General features: G+C 42.1%; 1 protein-coding gene and 1 long non-coding RNA gene across 6 annotated transcripts in view; one reads left to right on the top strand and one right to left on the bottom strand.

Annotated features, from left to right (window-relative positions):
• Positions 1 to 7,536: 7,536 nt before the first annotated feature.
• Positions 7,537 to 16,867, bottom strand: part of LOC105477136 (uncharacterized) — a 32,644-nt gene continuing 23,313 nt past the window's right edge. Inside the window, exon 4 of the long non-coding RNA XR_011606920.1 lies at positions 7,537 to 7,639. This is a non-coding gene — a long non-coding RNA (uncharacterized lncRNA). The remainder of the gene's footprint in view (positions 7,640 to 16,867) is intronic.
• Positions 11,316 to 16,867, top strand: part of LOC105477137 (carbonic anhydrase 13) — an 86,946-nt gene continuing 81,394 nt past the window's right edge. For 4 of the 5 annotated variants that reach the window (XR_011606918.1, XR_984493.2, XM_071068032.1 and 1 more), the window contains exon 1: positions 11,316 to 12,396. Coding sequence is in view for 3 of the 5 variants with exons in the window: in XM_071068032.1 (XP_070924133.1) it covers positions 12,360 to 12,396 (37 nt within the window). In the remaining 2 variants the exon portion in view is untranslated. The remainder of the gene's footprint in view (positions 12,397 to 16,867) is intronic. The other variant, XM_011733521.2, reaches the window with a different exon arrangement.

Here is a 16,867-nt window from a genome sequence, read left to right as displayed (position 1 = left end):
GAAATGTGACAAGGAAATTGGGACAGGGAAAAAGTATATAATTCCATGTGAACAATTTAAGTTGAAGTCATTGGATATAATTCAGTAGATCTAGAGCTGTGCCACCAGCATAGTAGCCACTAGCCTCATGTGGCTATTGAGCTCTTGCAATGTGGCTACCCTGAATTGAGATGTGCTGTCAGAATAAAATATACGCCAGATTTGGAACTCTTTGTAAGTAAAAAGAAGGTAAATAAGTAAAAAGAAGGTAAAAGATATGATAATATCAGTTAAGATCCAATCAGGAGACAAATCACACAGTAATTTGAACAGGGAAAGTTTACTGTAAAGAATTATTAAGTATAATGGAGCAACTGTAAAGATGTAAAAGAGAACTCTAAAGAATATCCTGAGGCTAAAGAAGTTTCTAATGAGGGACAAACTTGGATGCCAGCCTCCACTCCAAAGGGATTCAGATCACTGGAGAAGATACGGTTGCAACCCAGTGGATGACAGAGAATTTTGCTGGGTTGTCCAGGTCTGAGCTGGTCCACAGTTACTAGACAAGCAAGAAACAGGGTACAGGTGGGCTAAGACTGGTGTGCAAGAATGCAGGTGTGCAGAGGGACTCAAAGCATTGGGAACAACTCTGGCTGACAGATGCATAGCCCAGAGTGCACAGTGTCCGTGTGAGGAGGCCATGGGAAACAATCTTTGGGGTGCAGGCAGACTAAGGCTGGTGGGCAGGTATGCAGAGGGAGTTGGGGCATCTGCTTGCCAATAGGGTGGCATGAGACCTGGAGTATGTGGGGTTTGTTTTGGGAGGGGAAGTGAGGTGGTCACTGGGTTGGGGCTAGGGTTGTCAGCTTGCTGAGAGACTGCATACTCTGGGTGTGCTGCTGGGCCAGAGTGCCTGGATGTCTCTATACATGGCCACATGTGGCTGCCGAAAGCAGCCCAACAGGAGCAAGAATAAAACAAAAAATACAACATTCAGGAACCAGGAAGACAAGTTCCTTTCTCTAGCAATGACCTTCCACTGAAGAAAGTTGAACATTATGCTTGCTGCAAAAAAGAAATGCTTAAAGCTTCATTATCACAGAGCTAGTAATGCAGGGTAAAATTAGACGTGAAAGACAATAAATTGATAACTGAAACACTCATTTACTTGTTTTTTTTTTTTTTTTTGAGACAGAGTCTCACTCTGTCACCCAGACTGGAGTGCAGTGGTATGATCTCGGCTCACTGCAACATTCACCTCCCGGGTTCAAGCGATTCTCCTGCCTCAGCTTCCCAAATAGCTGGGATTAGAGGCGCCCACCACCATGCCCAGCCAATTTTTTGTATTTTTAATAGAGACGGAGTTTCGCCATGTTGCCCAGGCTGGTTTCAAACTCCTGAGCTCAGGCAGTCCGCCCCCCTCAGCCTCCCAAAGAGCTGGGATTACAGTCGTGAGTTCATTAATTTTTTTTTATATTGACTAATGTTGAAATGATATTTTGGATGTATTAGGTTAAATAATATATATCATTAAGAATAATTTCACTTTCCTTTTTAGTTTTTAAAGTGTACCTAGTCAAAAATTTAAGTAACATATATGCTTAGCACTTGGAGAGTTCTGGAATAGGTGTCTAAGCTAGGTCGATTCCTTCCATAAGAACTGACGGAAGAGCCTAGGAAGAGAGTGTAGAGAAAGGAGAGATTCTAGTAGAAAGCCCCAAACCCCCAAATTTAAAGGTTGGTGTGATGATTAATTGTATGTGTCAATTTGGGCCATGAGGTACTCGGATATTTGGTAAAACAGTATTCTGGATGTTTACCTGAGGGTGTTTTTGGAAGAGATTAACATTTCAACCAGTAGACAGACTAAGGCAGACTGCCTCCCTAAGGAGCTGGGCCTCATCTAATCAGCTGAAAGCCTGGAGAGAAAAAAAAAAAAGCGGATCCTCTTCCAAGTAAGGGAAACTGCCTTCTGCCTGATTGTCTTTGGGATACGGCATTGGCTTTTTCCTACTCTAGAATTCAAACTGAAATAATGGCTTTACCTGGGGTCTTAAGCCTGCTGGACTCTGGACCGAAACTCCACCAACAGCTCTCCTGGGTCTCCAGCCTCCAGCTTGGCTACTCACTCTGAGGAACTTGGGACTTGTCAGGCTTCATAATGAAGTGAGCCATTTTTAATAATAAATCTCATTTTCTCTCTCAATACATATACATGATTTTGAAAAACCCTAACTAACACATAATGCAGTTGAGTATAGAAAGAAGAACCCAGGGAATTCCAGAGAGAATGGGTGGGTAGCAAGTGGAAAATGTAAATTCAGGAATAAATTTTCCTCCTAATGAGAAGAAATTCCAGAACATGTTAGTATGCTGATGGCAATAATGAAGAAGAGTGAATGGAGTTGGCAATGGAGGCAATAAAGGATAAAACAGTATATGTTCAGCAAGAGTGCAGTTTTGCTAGGCACATAGGCTAGTACAGCAAGCTTTCAGTAGTGAAATGGTGGCATCCAAGTCAGAACTTCTTTGAATGAGGGTAAATCACACCTTCCTCAGTGGTGAGAGGGGGATATGGGTACTGCTCTTCATAGAACAAACTGTTTGGCCAGGGGCGCGGTGGCTCACACTTGTAACTCCAGCACTTTGAGAGGCCAAGGCAGGCTGATCACTTGAGGTCAGGAGTTCAAGGCCAATGTGGTGAAACCCCGTCTCTACTGAAAATACAAAAATTAGCCAGGCGTGGTGGTCCATGCCTGTAGTCCCAGCTCCTCAGGAGGCTGAGGCAGGAGAATCGCTTGAACCCAGGAGGCAGGGGTTGTGGTGAGCTGAGATTGTGCCACTACACTCCAGCCTGGGCGACAGAGTGAGACTCCTTCTCAAAAAATAAATAAATAAATAAAAAGAACAAACTTTCCTTTTCTAGAGGACAGAAAGGAATAGATAAACCTCACAAGAGCTGATGACAGAATGCCTATCACGCCCCTAATATCTCTCTGTGGTTATATTTCAAAGAGTTGACAGCAATAGAATGACATTGACTTATTCATTCTAGGCCAAGGAACCACTAAATTCTTTAACAGCTGAATTACTTTGGCATGAATTATCTGGACTTTTCAACACTGACCTGATATTTATACAAATGTATTTCCCTTTAAATAGTCTTGATGCCTCCTTTTTCTCTTTCACACTTTACCTTCTTTTGTAATATGCTCAAATAAGATACGAAACACTACAAAATAGGGTCTGGATAAATTTTGATTAGAAAACTGTATAAAATTTAAAAAAGAACAAAAATGTAGAAATTGGGTATTAGCAATGTGCTCTTATCTGACAATATAGGACAAAGAAATGTTTGGCTCTAGTTTCTGAAAGTTATCATTGGAGAGGTGACTGGAGAAGAGTTTTACTGAAATTATCCTTTCAATTTTGATCTGAGAATCCTTATCTTGGCATGAAACCTTGGTCACCTGAGGAAGTCCTTTAACCCTTTTGGGTCTCAAATTCCTCTTTGGGAGACTGCATTATGCAAGCCTAACCTTAGGAATAAGAAAATAAAGAAATCGAAACCCCATATAGTATCAGTTCCATAAAGTCAACAATCTCCACAAGATATCAAGTGATAAGACATTCTTGTGGTTAATAAGTCCTGGTTGTACAAATCACAGGACTCAATGAATAAAGGAAGCTGGGCACAAACTGGAAAGCACCTTGGACTTGGGACTCTGCAGACTGGGGCTATGTCCCTGACTGTGTGGCTTGCCTCTCTAGGGGACTGGGGAACCTTGCTCATCTAAGTTTCGTGCTTGATAAAAATCAGATGATAATAGCTACTTCGGTTCACATTTAGAGTTTTTAAAAAGAATACCTGGGGGCTGGGCGCGGTGGCTTACGCCTGTAATCCCAGCACTTTGGGAGGCTGCGGCAGGCAGATTACCTGAGGTCAGGAGTTTGAGATCAGCCTGGCTAACATGGTGAAACCCCATCTCTACTAAAAATACAAAAATTAGCTGGGTGTGGTGGCACAGGCCTGTAATCCCAGCTACTCGGGAGGCTGAGGCAGGAGAATTGCTTGAGCCCAGGAGACGGAGGTTGCAGTGAGCCAAGAGGATGCACTCCAGCCTGGCCAACAGAGCAAGGTTGTCTTAAAAAAAAAAAAAAACAAAACAAGAATACCTGGAAAAATGTGCATCTCAGGGAGAGTCTGTATACATGCCCTAATAAAACAGTATGAACTTATGAGGGATATTTCCTTAATATGTTACTGTTATTTTTATGGCTAGATTTGTAATCTACAAGTGCTGCTTTATTATGACACACAGTGTCATTGAAGAGGAGAGTGGACTTAGGCACATTTCATTCCTTAAGGGAGCTTAAATTGGATCTAACTGGTTCAAAAGTGAAGTGAAAAAAAAAAAAAAAAAACCCCACACCTCCACCCACCAAAAAAAGAGTGAGGTGGAGATGATGACCATATTGTGGGTCAGCATTTCTGGGTTATTTGGTTAGTGTTAGTCTTTTTGTTTTTGTTTTCTGTTTGAGACAGGGTCTCACTCTGTTACCCAGGCTGAAGTGCAGTGACATGATCACGGCTCCCTGCAGCCTCCGTCTCCCAGGCTCAAGCAATTCACTGCAGCCTCCACCTTTCAGACTCAAGTGATTCTTCTACCTCAGCCTCCCAAGTAGCTGGGACCATAGATGGGTGCCACCACACTTGGCTTATATATGTATGTGTGTGTATATATATATATATATATATATATATATATATATATATATAGTTGTGGTTTTTTTTGCAGAGAGAGGGTCTCACTGTGTTGCCCAGGCCGGTCTTGGACTCCTGGGCTCAAGCAATCCTCCTGCCTTAGCCTCTCAAAGTGCTGGGATTACAGGTGTGCCCAGCCAGTGTTAGTCTTCTTTTACTTGATTACACTTAATGGTTGTGAGCCTGGAGACAGAGGCTCTTTGTTAAGGAGAAACCACACAAATAGTTATGAAAGGTTATTTAGTAAGTTAATGGATTCATTCATTTGATTTCTAGGCTCATCTTGGTCTTTCTCTGCTCTAGACCTGAAACCGTTATGTAGATGCAGCTGGCATCAGGACAAGGCAGTCTCCTCCTCTTTTGTTTCCTCAGTTTTTTTTTTTTTTTTTGAAAAAATTTCAATCCTACTGAAAAATAGTAAGAATAGTGTCATGAGCTCCCAAATATCCTTCAGCTAGATTAATCAATTATTTACTGAGACACTTGGAAGTCAGTTTCAGACATCAAGATATTCAGCCCCAGCACTTTAGGAGGCTGAAGCGGGTGGATCACCTAGGTTCAGGGTTTCAAGACCATCCTGACCAATATGGTGAAACCCGTCTCTACTAAAAATACAAAAATTAGCGGGGCGTGGTGGTGTGTGCCTGAAGTCTCAGCTACTCAGGAGGCTGAGACAGGAGAACTGCTTGAACCAGGGAGGCGGAGGTTGCAGTGAGCCGAGATTGCGCCACCGCATTCCAGCCAACAGAGGGACACTCAATCTCAAAAAAAAAAAAAAAAAAAAAAAAAAAAAGTACTTCAGCCTGTAGCTTTAGTGTTGAACTCTTAAATCATTCTCAGTACCATTATCACACCTGAGAGAATTAGTATCAATTAATAATATCACATAGATGCTGTCCATATTTAAATTTATCCAAATGGCCCCCAAACATTTATTACAGTTTTTATGTAACCTAGAATCTAATTAAGTGTCATACATTGCATTTGGTTGTTACATATCTTTTGTCTCTTTTAATCCTAGACTGTATTCTATTCCCCAATAACCTTTCATCCAGAAGTTTTAGTACCCATTACTGATCCTTGCCTGAACCAGAGACTATACAGAGATTATATAGGCCTTGCAAAAATGGTGGTTTTAAAATTTTGTCATTTAATCTGTATTTACTAGTGGACATAAAGAAGATCTCTCATTCTCTCTCGGCATCACTATGCATTGATGGATATTCAGTGGGTGGGGAGTTATAATCTATTACTATCATTATTTCTTTTGATGGTCAAATTATCCCAAATTTGTCAGCAGGTCCTCCTTTAAGCTAGCTTATTTGTGCGTATCTGTGTATGTGTGTGTGTGTGTGTGTGTGTGTGTTAATGTGCCTGTGTGTGTGTGTGTGTTTGAATGCTTTCTAGCTTTCTGGCATAAGAAATATGTTCTAGGCTCATCTTGGTCTTTCTCTGCTCTAGACCTGAAACTCTTACGTAGGTAGTCAGGCAGACATAAGCAAGGCAGGAGAGCCCCTGCTGCCCCCCAACCAAGAATGTCACACAACCATCAGGTGATGGTCAGGCGGTTATTAAACTGCTTCTCTAAAATAATAATTGGTTGCAACTGGCATCAGGAAAAGGCCATCTCCCAATAGATAGAAATACTTAAAGTTGGTGATCAGCAGCTTCCTGATAGGATCTCAGGAGTTGGTTGAGTGGTCTCAAGCATGCACACTAAGAGGCAAATGGCAGAGTTTAACTGGTATATGATCTTCCACTAGGAACACTCAACTGGTAAGGGAAAAACCCCTCAAGTGAGCATGTGCACAATTTTGGTAAACACACTGTGCGTGCAGCCCCTTTCAAGTGCTGGCAGTTCACTATGCCTGTGGACAGCCCACCCCAAAGAAGAATCAGGGAAGAAGGATTGCAAGATCCCAGAAGCATGCCGATGTATAAAACCCCAAGTCAAAGATCAAACAGTGCACTTCAGTCTCTCAAGTTGCTGGCTTGGCCCTCTCCCAGGTGTACTTTACTTCCTTTTGTTCCCTCTATACTTGTTAGTAAACTTTCATCCCTACTCTAAAACTTGCCTTGGTCTTTCATTCTGCCCTATGCCCCATGGTCAAATTCTTTCTTCTGAGGAGGCAAGAATTGAGGTTGCTGTAAACCTGTACAGATTCGCAGCTGCTAACAAAACTAGTCACTTCTCCAAGTAGCTCTGGTTCCTTCGAATGGGGACTGCTGTTTAGGAAACAAGATCTGGGTGCTAGTGTTTAAATCACCTTTGCAAAAATCATAATAGTGAGAAAATTATAACAGTGAAAGAGGTCTGACCTAACAACTTCTTCTTGCTTTTCACCTCCAAACTGCCCTTGATCATTTCTGAGTGTGAACCAAGCTAACTTTGGGAGAAATTTAGTTTATAATTTCAATGGTAATAACCCTTCCCAAAGCCATTTGTTCGGGAGCTCACGACATTTGTAACCTCCCCAATTACTCCCATAAATAACATCACTATTGTAGGACCTGAGATTGACCTTTTGAGATGTTTTTTCAGGCTTTTGCATTTATGATGACCATATGGCCCCACCCAGACCAGCAACTCCTCTGTGGCCCCCACCAAAAGTGGACTCAGCTCATGAGGACCATTTTCTACACCCCTATAATTGCATTTCCAACCCATCAGCATCACCCATTCCCTAGCCCTCTGCCTGCCAAACTGTTCTTGAAAAACCCTAACCTTGGTTTTTGGTGGGAGGCTGATTTGTGTAATAATAAAACTGTGAGTAGGGCATGGTGGCTCATACCTGTAATTTCAGCACTTTGGGAGCAGGCCAAGGCAGGAGGATTGCTTGAGCCCAGGAGTTTGACACCAGCCTGGGCAACATAGTAAGACCCTGTTTCTTCCCCCTACAAAAAAAAAAAAAAAAAGTTAGCCAGGCATGGTGGCACATGCCTGCAATCCCAGCTACGTGGGAGGCTGAGGCAGGAGGATGCTTGAGCCTGAGAGGTGGAGGCTGCTGTGAGCCATGATTACACCACTCCACTCCAGCCTAGGTGACAGAATGAGACCCTGTCTCAAAAAACCAACCAAACAAAAAAGCTCCAGTCACTCATTTAGCTAGATCTATTGCAATTCCCCTGTCTTAATCAATAATTAGTTCTGCCTAAGAAATGGGCAAGATGAACCCACTGGGCAGTTTCAGTGTCTCATAGCAAGGGGGAGATTCAAATTTGTAGAGCCTGAAGCTACTACAATTTTGGGACTTTTTTTTTTTTTAAGGAAAGGAACATAAAGTTACAAGTATAAAATTAGTATATGGCTTTAGAAGTGGTCCCTCAGTGAAGGGCTATAGATTTTAAGGTTTATTAGCTTCATTATTATTGGGATATTATTGTTTTTAGGATCGTTCAGTGAAGAGAATGTTCAAATGCAACACCACGGGTTTATTTCTTAGCTTCTGTCATTTCCTATTTTTATATAAACCAGAATGAAAATCATGCTTCCAGAGATTATCAATATATTTGTTCATTTGCTCTATCTTACGATTTTCACACAAGTGGTTTCCAGCCAGGCGCAATGGCTCATGCCTGTAATCCTAGCACTTTGGGAGGTCGAAGCTGGTGGATCACTTGTCAGGAGTTCCAGACCAGCCTGGCCAACATGGTTAAACCCTGTCTCCACTAAAAACACAAAATGACCAGGGCCAGGGCATGGGGTTGGGGAGGAGGGGCACCTGTAATCCCAGCTACTTGGGAGGCTGAAGCAGGCAAATCGCTTGAACCTGGGAGGTGGAGGTTGCAGTGAGCCGAGATCGCACCACTGCACTCCAGCCTGGGTGGCAGAGCGAAACTCCATCTCAAAAAACAAACAAACCAACCAACCAATGAAAAATGGTTTCAGAAGCATAACACCAGCATCCTACCAAAAACAAACCTACTAGTAACGTTCAAGATTTTCTTGCATTTCTTCTTAATATGTTATATGTCCTACTAAGGATATATAGCCAAAGTACTATATTCGAATGCTATTTAACTTTTTCTTTATGGTTACATTATCAATTCAATATACAATTAATTTTAATTGTTTCTGTTTGAATTCAATTTCAGGGTTTGCTTTTTTATTCTCTTTGATTTAATTTAATTTTTTAAAAATGCAGAACAATGTTAAAAGAAAAATCTTAGACAAATTAAGTTGAACAGAGTTTAATTGTGCAAACAACAATTTGCAAATTGGGCAGCGTCTCCAATCAGAATAGGTTCAGAGAGACTCTGGCCCTTCTGTGTGGTTAGATTGATGGACAGGGAAAGGAAAATGATGGACAGAAAATGGAAGTCAGGTACAGAAACAGCTGGTTTGTTACAGCTCAAAGTTTACCTTAGTTGAACAGGGTTTGAACAGTTGGCTGCCTTTGATTGGCCAACACTCAGTGATTGGCACAAGAGTGGGCTACAGTCTATTTACACATCTAGTTAGGTTAGAGTTCACTATATACAGAGAAAACTTTAAGCTGAACTAAAATATATAAGGAGGCAGCTTTAGGCTGAAGTTAATTTAATGACATTTATGATTAAAAGTCAAAAAGATACACTGAGAAGCTTTACTCATCCCTATCCCTCTGTTACTGGAAAGCGGTCCCAATCCAAACCCCGAGAGAGGGTTCTTGGATCTCATGCAAGAAAGAATTTGGGGTGAGTCCACAGAGTAAAGTAAAGCAGGTTTATTAGAGAAGTAAATAAACAAAAGGGGTCGGTGCGGTGGCTCACGCCTGTAATCCCAGCATTTTGGGAGGTCGAGGCGGGCGGATCACGAGGTCAGGAGTTCGAGACCAGCCTGGCCAACATGGTGAAACCCCGTCTCTACTAAAAATACAAAAATTAGCCGGGTGTGGTGGTGTGCGCCTATAGTCCCAGCTACTCAGGAGGCTGAGGCAGAAAAATCGCTTGAACCTAGGAGTCAGAGGTTGGTTCCATTGCCTCTGACACTTCCACCCCATTCACGCTCATCCTCTATAAGGAACCATTTTTATTGATTTATGGCTTATTCTCTACTTTTTTGGTAAAAATCGGAAAATATGTGTGCAGTTTTTTATTTCTATTTTTTTTTTCTTAAGCATGTAGTCTATTATATACACTCTTTGCTCCTTTGCTTCCCCTGCCCCCGCATCCTCAATACATCCCAGGACTCACTTTACATCTGCTCTGCTCATGGAGATCTTCATTCTTTTTATAAATGGACAATAATCCGTTGAATGGCAGCTGGGCGTGTTGGCTCACATCCGTAATCCCAGCACTTTGGGAGGCCGAGGCAGGTGGATCACCTGAGGTCAGGAGTTGGAGACCAGCCTGACCAACATGGTGAAACCCCATCTCTACTAAAAATACAAACATTAGCCGGGTGTAGTAGGGCATGCTTGTAATCCCAGCTACTCTGGAGGCTGAGGCAGGAGAATCGCTTGAACCCGGAAGGCGGAGGTTGCAGTGAGCCGAAATCGCACTATTGCACTCCAGCCTGGGCAACAAGAGCGAAATTCTATCTCAAAAAAAAAATAGTCCATTGAGTGATGGATGCTTTACAGATGATCTAACTAGTTTCCTATGAAAGGTTGTTGCCAATACTTAGGTTGCTGTTTTAGAAAATTATATAGACTGAGCTATGAATTTAAACAAGAAGGAACTTGAAACCACTACTGCAAAATTATAATTGAGACAGTGAAAGAGATCAGGCCTAACCAACTCCATCTTATTTCTAACTTCCAAGCTGTCCTTATTCATTCCTAGGCATAGACTGAACTAACTTTGAGGAGGAACATAGTTTATAGTTTAGAACAAAGACAGTAACAGCCCTTTCCCAAAACAAACCCTCTTCTTGCCTGGGGACTAGACCACCTTTGTAGGACTAACAAATTAGCCAAAAGATTAGAAATTATGGTTTAGGAGTCATACAGCTGGAGGCTACAAGATTCTGACCCTCCACAAATTGCTCCTGGGAATAACATCACTATTGTAAAGCCTAAAACCAGTGCTTTAGATATGTTGCAGACCCTGCACTTGATGGATCAGCAGGCACCACCCAGATCCATAAACTGGCTCAGCTGATCCCACGGCCTCCACCCAGGAACTGACTGACTGCAAGACAGCTTTGACTCCCTATGATTTCACCTCTGACCCAAATAATCAGGTCTCCTGACTTGCTGGCTGTCCCCCACCCACCAAATTGTCCTTAAAAACTTTGATCCCCCAATGCTTGAGGAGACTGATTTGTGTAATAATAAAACTCCAGTCTCCTGCACAGCCGGCTCTACATGAATTACCCTTTCTGTATTGCAATTCCCCTGTCTTGATAAATCAGCTCTGTCTTGACAGCGGGCAAGTTAAACCCACTGGGTGGTTACAAACTGTGTACTCAAGCAATAGAAGTAACAACTTGGGAAGTATTTGAAACCCACTGACGACCAAAATTTCTTTAACAATTTTGGTCTATTCAGTCATTCATCCATTCATGTAACCACTATTATTGGGTATCAGTAACTGATATTTACTTAGAACGTTAAGAACATTATTCATCTTGACATACGAAATCATCCAGTTACTGAAAATGGGTTTACTAGGTTCCTTACAAAGAGGTTGCTTGGATTTATAAAATATGAGGCAGCTGACCCGAGACAAGGAGGTAGAAAGTGGTTCATCTACCCAAGTTTTATTTTTCACTTTGAACCCAGAACACTCACGATTCCAGGCCAGAAATTCAAGTCTCTGCAGCTAGTTCTGACTCCAGTCCTAGAGTAACAAGCCCACCAAGCATCCAGGAAAGATGTTCTGAAAACCTTCTTTCTTGCGGGGTCAGGAGGACAGCAGAATTTTGGGACCAAATCTCAACAACTGGTTTTGGTTTCCTCACTCAACAAGCCACAAGTCTGCAAAGTGAGAGGAAGGGGTAAGGAAAGGGTGAATGGGCAATGGAGCCAGTCCAGGACAGGGAGCTGGTCCTCTCTAACAACGACCCCACCCGCTTTAGCTGTGCGACCTGGGGCAGGTTACCTCGTGTCTCCTAAGCCTGATCTCCTAATTAGGGGGCACACGTCTTTCTCGAGGAAATGCTGAGAGTATCTAATGGGAAAACGTGGGTAAACATCTTAGCTAAGACCCTTGCCCACGGTAAGCCTTTAATAAGTAGTGATTTTTTCAATGGTGGTGATTACCATCGTCATTATTGTTTTGTATTTGTAATCACCACTGCCACGACCATCACCGACCTCTTTTACGCCTCCACCGGGATCCCTACCTCCCAGCCTGGCAGTTCCAGGCTCTGGTGACTCATTTATTTCCTGGAAGCCCTCTAGGCAAAACTTTCCTCTCCCGAGTGACTCCTTCTCAGAAGGCAGGAGATCCCCCAGGGACTCGCGCCCTCCAGGACTCAGCCAGCCGCGGGGGCGCCTTCCCCGCACGCCTCTGCCGCCTGTAGGACGCGGGCGGGAGCGCCCCGGGCTGGGTTCACGGTTTCGCACTCCTGCCGCCGGCGCCCCGCGGTCCCGCCCTAGCAGACTCCCTCCCGCGCCCCTCTCCGCCCGCTCCCTCCGAGCTCTCGCTGCCCAGCCACATCTTTCTCTGCCTTCCACCCCGAGGGACCATGTCGAGGCTCAGCTGGGGATACCGGGAGCACAATGGTGAGCGCCTTTTCCTGATCCGAGGGGGGCTTTGGGCGGGGGGGCGGGAGGACTGGCGCGACGCCCAGGCGCTCGCTGACCGCACACTCGGCTCGCACTTTGGGAAACTTTTCGGTTCCTCTTTAAACCTAGCAGCACTCCTCAGAGCCCAGTGCAGGAAGCGGAGAGCTGGCTTGTCAGGGTGGACGGGTTGTTGGTAGTGGATGTGAGCGTTGGTGTGTATCTCTATCAGGATTCCCCAAACTCCCAAGTGTTCATACGTGTGCGTTCACCTTCATCTGAAAAGCCAAGGACTTTGCCTAGTAACAGCCACTTATCAATTAAAGGCTTGGAAATTAGAAGTCTGATGACACACTTTGATGAAATAAGGACAAGTCCGCTTTCAGTCTTTTAAGCTCACTATTCACTTAGGAGAAACAAATCATAGAAAATCTTTGGAACTATATTTAGGAAATCTTAACTTGCATTGTGACATTGAAGACTAAGTTGGCTTCGTGGCAAACAAAAAACTGTATGTTTCCTAATAACTGTTACTGTAATATTCCCACAGCAATTTGCAGTTGGTTGACTACTACTGGGGACTTTGGTAAGGGTTCACGTTCTTGCTGGAAATGAAGTTACATCGTGGGTTACTTCTTCACTCTTCCTCTCTTTCCATGCTCATCCTTGCAGGGTGAGCAAAGGATTACTGAAATTATAGGATAAACAATAACGAGACATACACTTTTCATCTTGCATATCCCACATTATCAAAAGTAAAAACATTTTTTCTTCTTACTACGTTAAACTGAACTGATTGTTTCAAATAATAATTATTTGAAATAATCGCAGTGACACCAAAAAGCCTTATAGTAAATAACTGGCAAAATTAAAGCTTGATTTAGCCATTCCTCAATGTGCATATATTTCAAAACATCATGTTGTACACACAAATATATACAATTTTTGTCTTTTTAAGGAGTAAATATGTAATAATAATTAAAGAAAAAAATTAAGGCTGTGAATAATAATACTTTCCTTCTATTAGCATGTACATGATTGAATAGTATAGAATGGTCAAATTTTATAGAAAGTTTAATTTCACAAACTAACAGAAAAATTCCGTTTCTAATTGTAGCCTGTTTAATTTCTAATAGTAGACTGTTTTTAAACATGCTAGTTTAAAAATGGCAGCAGGTAAAATTTATAACTTTAATAATAAAAGGTGTATAGACAGACTTCTTCTTGATTAAGGCCATAATTATAATCTTACATTTTGCTAATTTCCAGTGAATGTTTAGGGGGGAAACATGACAAATCTATTTTCATTTCCCTCTCTGCTGAAGTCGTTTTTATTAGAGTTATTTAACAGTCATTGAATCCCAACTGCGCCCTTATGGTAGTTAGGAAGAAGGGTATTTCAATCAATGGATATTGATTACTCTTTAGTAGGTTAGAAATCACTGGCCCAGATGAAGCTTATTTCAGGAATTTAAAAAATTCATCTTAGCAAAGCCATTAATAAGGAGTGGTTTTGTATTTCTATTCGGAATTGTTCTGTTAGGAGTTAGCCATTCCCTTCTTTTAGATGCAATCTCTCTCTGAAGACCACATCCTTACTTAATGGTGTGGTCTTCAGAGAAAGATTGGGAAAATCCTATTGGAAATGTATTATATACTAAGCAAGGTTTTTGTTTGTTTGTTTTTTGTTTTTAAGATGAGTCTTGCTCTGTTGCCCAGGCTGGAGTACAGTGGCACTATCTTGGCTCACTGCCACCTCTATCTCCTGGGTTCAAGCGATTCTCCCGCCTCAGCTCCACCAAGCAGCTGGGATTACAGGCACGCACCACCATGCCTGGCTAATTTTTGTATTTTTAGCAGATACAAGGTTTCGTTATGTTGGCCAGGCTGGTCTAGAACTCCAGACCTCAAGTGACCTGCCTGCCTTGGCCTCCCAAAGTACTGGAATTACAGGCGTGAGCCACCGCTCTGGGCTTAACTAGGCAAGTTTTATTGTTGTTGTTTTTTTTCTGTTTAAACATTGGTAAAACCAGTGACTGAGCAGATAAAAGGAAACTTAAGCTGGGGATAGCAACACTGATGAAACATCAAGTCTTGAAGCCCTGAAAGGGTACTGCCTTAAGATGTCTTCCCCTAACTTTTGACTGCTTTATTAGTTTAGTTTAGGGAATGTGACATCACTGAAAAGTGTGTATCACTGTAGATATTTAAAAGTTCCTAAATCAATTGAGCAACCACCACATATCTCTAATTAAGAATTCTGCTGGCCGGGCTCGGTGGCTCACGCCTGTAATCCCAGCACTTTGGGAGGCCGTGGCGGGTGGGTCACCTGACATCTAGAGTTCAAGACCAGCCTGACCAACATGGAGAAATCTCGTTTCTACTAAAAATACAAAATTAGCCAGGCGTGGTGGCGCGTGCCTGTAATCCCAGATATTCAGGAGGCTGAGGCAGGAGAATTGCTTGAACCTGGGAAGCAGAGGTTGCAGTGAGCCGAGATCACGCCATTGCACTCCAGTCTGGGCAACAAGAGCGAAACTCGTCTGAAAAAAAAAAAAAAGAATTATGTTTAGGCCGATTATGGTGGCTTGCACCTGTAATCCTAGCTAATCAAAAGACTGAGATGGGAGGACAGCCTGAGGCCAGGAGTTCTAGACTAGCCTGCGGGGTCATGGAGGGGACAAGGAGGAGAAGGAGGAGGAGGAGGAGGAAATTTTTTTTGGAAAAATTGAAAAAGGGTACGTCTTTAAGAGGCAGGGTGCTGAACTGACTATGGTAGTTAGTAGATAATATTGGAAATGTGATACAAGGTATTATTACTTGTATTTTATTTTGGTTTGACTTTTTAGAAAAATAGTTCTGTTTATAAATGACTAGAAATAGGAGAGCAAAGCAATTAGGAGAAGAAAGCAACTCTTTAGTGACTGGAAGAATGTCACCTGCGTGTTGTGAAACACACATTGCGTATTTGAAATTGAATTTTCATTAGGTTAACTCTTACTTGGTGGCAGTGAAATAGAAGGCTTTTTCTGAATTAAGGGGGAAAAAAGGTCTGGGTTATATATAGAAAAAGTACTCAGAAAGATGGTAAAATTATTGAATAAACAAGGCTTTTTCTGTAATACATTCTAAGCAAGGACTTTTGATGCTCAAGTGGCTTTGAAGTCCAGTTTGTCAGATGACACCTTTTAAGCTAAGTGTATAGTTATATATTTATGCTATGACTTTTTGTGCCTGAAGGATATGTGAAAGAAAAAATATGTGTATGTGTGCATTCTCTTTTGCAAAAATGATGCATAGTAAGCGGTATTAGATTTAGAATTTGGGCCAGGCGTGGTGGCTCATGCCTGTAATCCCAACACTTTGAGAAGCTGAGACATGTGGATCACCTGAGCCCATGAGTTTGAGACCAGCCTATAGTGAGACTTTCTCTCAACAAAAAAACGGTTTTTATAAAAGTAGGTGGGTGTGGTGGTGCACACCTGTATTCTTAGCTACTTGGGAGGCTGAGGAAGAAGAATTGTTTGAGTTTGGGAAGTTGAGGCTGCAGTGAGCTGAGATCACACCTCTGCATTCCAGCCTGGGCAATGTGGCAAGACCATGTCTCAAAAAAAAAAAAAAAAAAAGATTTAGAGTTTTACTCTTTAGAGTTTTTTGATGATTGTGATATATTGCATTTCTTTAATTAGTACTTGATTTTTAGTGAAAGATTGTTTAGCAAAGTAGGTGGGTAAACCTTAGTCAGTAGCCCAGTGTAGGTGGTGATAGCTGTATAAATTTCAGGAATAGTAGAGAGAAGAGAATAAGAACCTATAACCTATAAAGTGACTCACATTTGTAGAATGATGTGGAGCTTACATGAAACTACAGCTTTGCTGCTGATTTTGAGAGGCAAGACTTCATAGAGTCTCCCAAAGAAGTAAAGAGGATTGAAAAGGGAACTGTCAGCTGATTGGCTCGTTTCAGTTTCCTCTAATGTGTCTGATTTGTGAACTGGATACGATTTTGACGTTTTGAATAGAGGACCGGGATGACACTTGTCTCTTGTGTTAAAATTCAAATGTAACATTGGCAAAATAACCACAGAAGAACCTTCTGAAATGAAGAAAGAGAGAAATAAATTACAACCTGACTCCACTGCAGATAATCAACAATATTACATTTCCTGATATGGTGCAGCCATTTTATTTGGATTATCCTAGGTGAAAAATTTGTATGTTTTCTTGGTATGCCTGTTGCACATCACAGGTAATTGAGTGGAGGCCTGAGTGACACTAGAAGATAGCACTGAGTGATAGAAGGAAGAATAAAGAAGTAAGCACAGCATCTTTAAGAATGACACCCTTTCTTTGCTTCATGGCTTTTTTCAGCTTTTTTGACTCTCCCAATCTGCAAACTTGACCTCTGGAGCAACAGCTCATTCTTGGAGCTGAGACTGAATGTCATTGTTTTCAATGATGAATTGTATTAT

This window comes from Macaca nemestrina, chromosome 8 (genome assembly GCF_043159975.1).
Source record: "Macaca nemestrina isolate mMacNem1 chromosome 8, mMacNem.hap1, whole genome shotgun sequence".
NCBI classification, from domain to species: Eukaryota; Metazoa; Chordata; class Mammalia; order Primates; family Cercopithecidae; genus Macaca; species Macaca nemestrina.
This window is presented reverse-complemented; position numbering and strand designations above follow the sequence as displayed.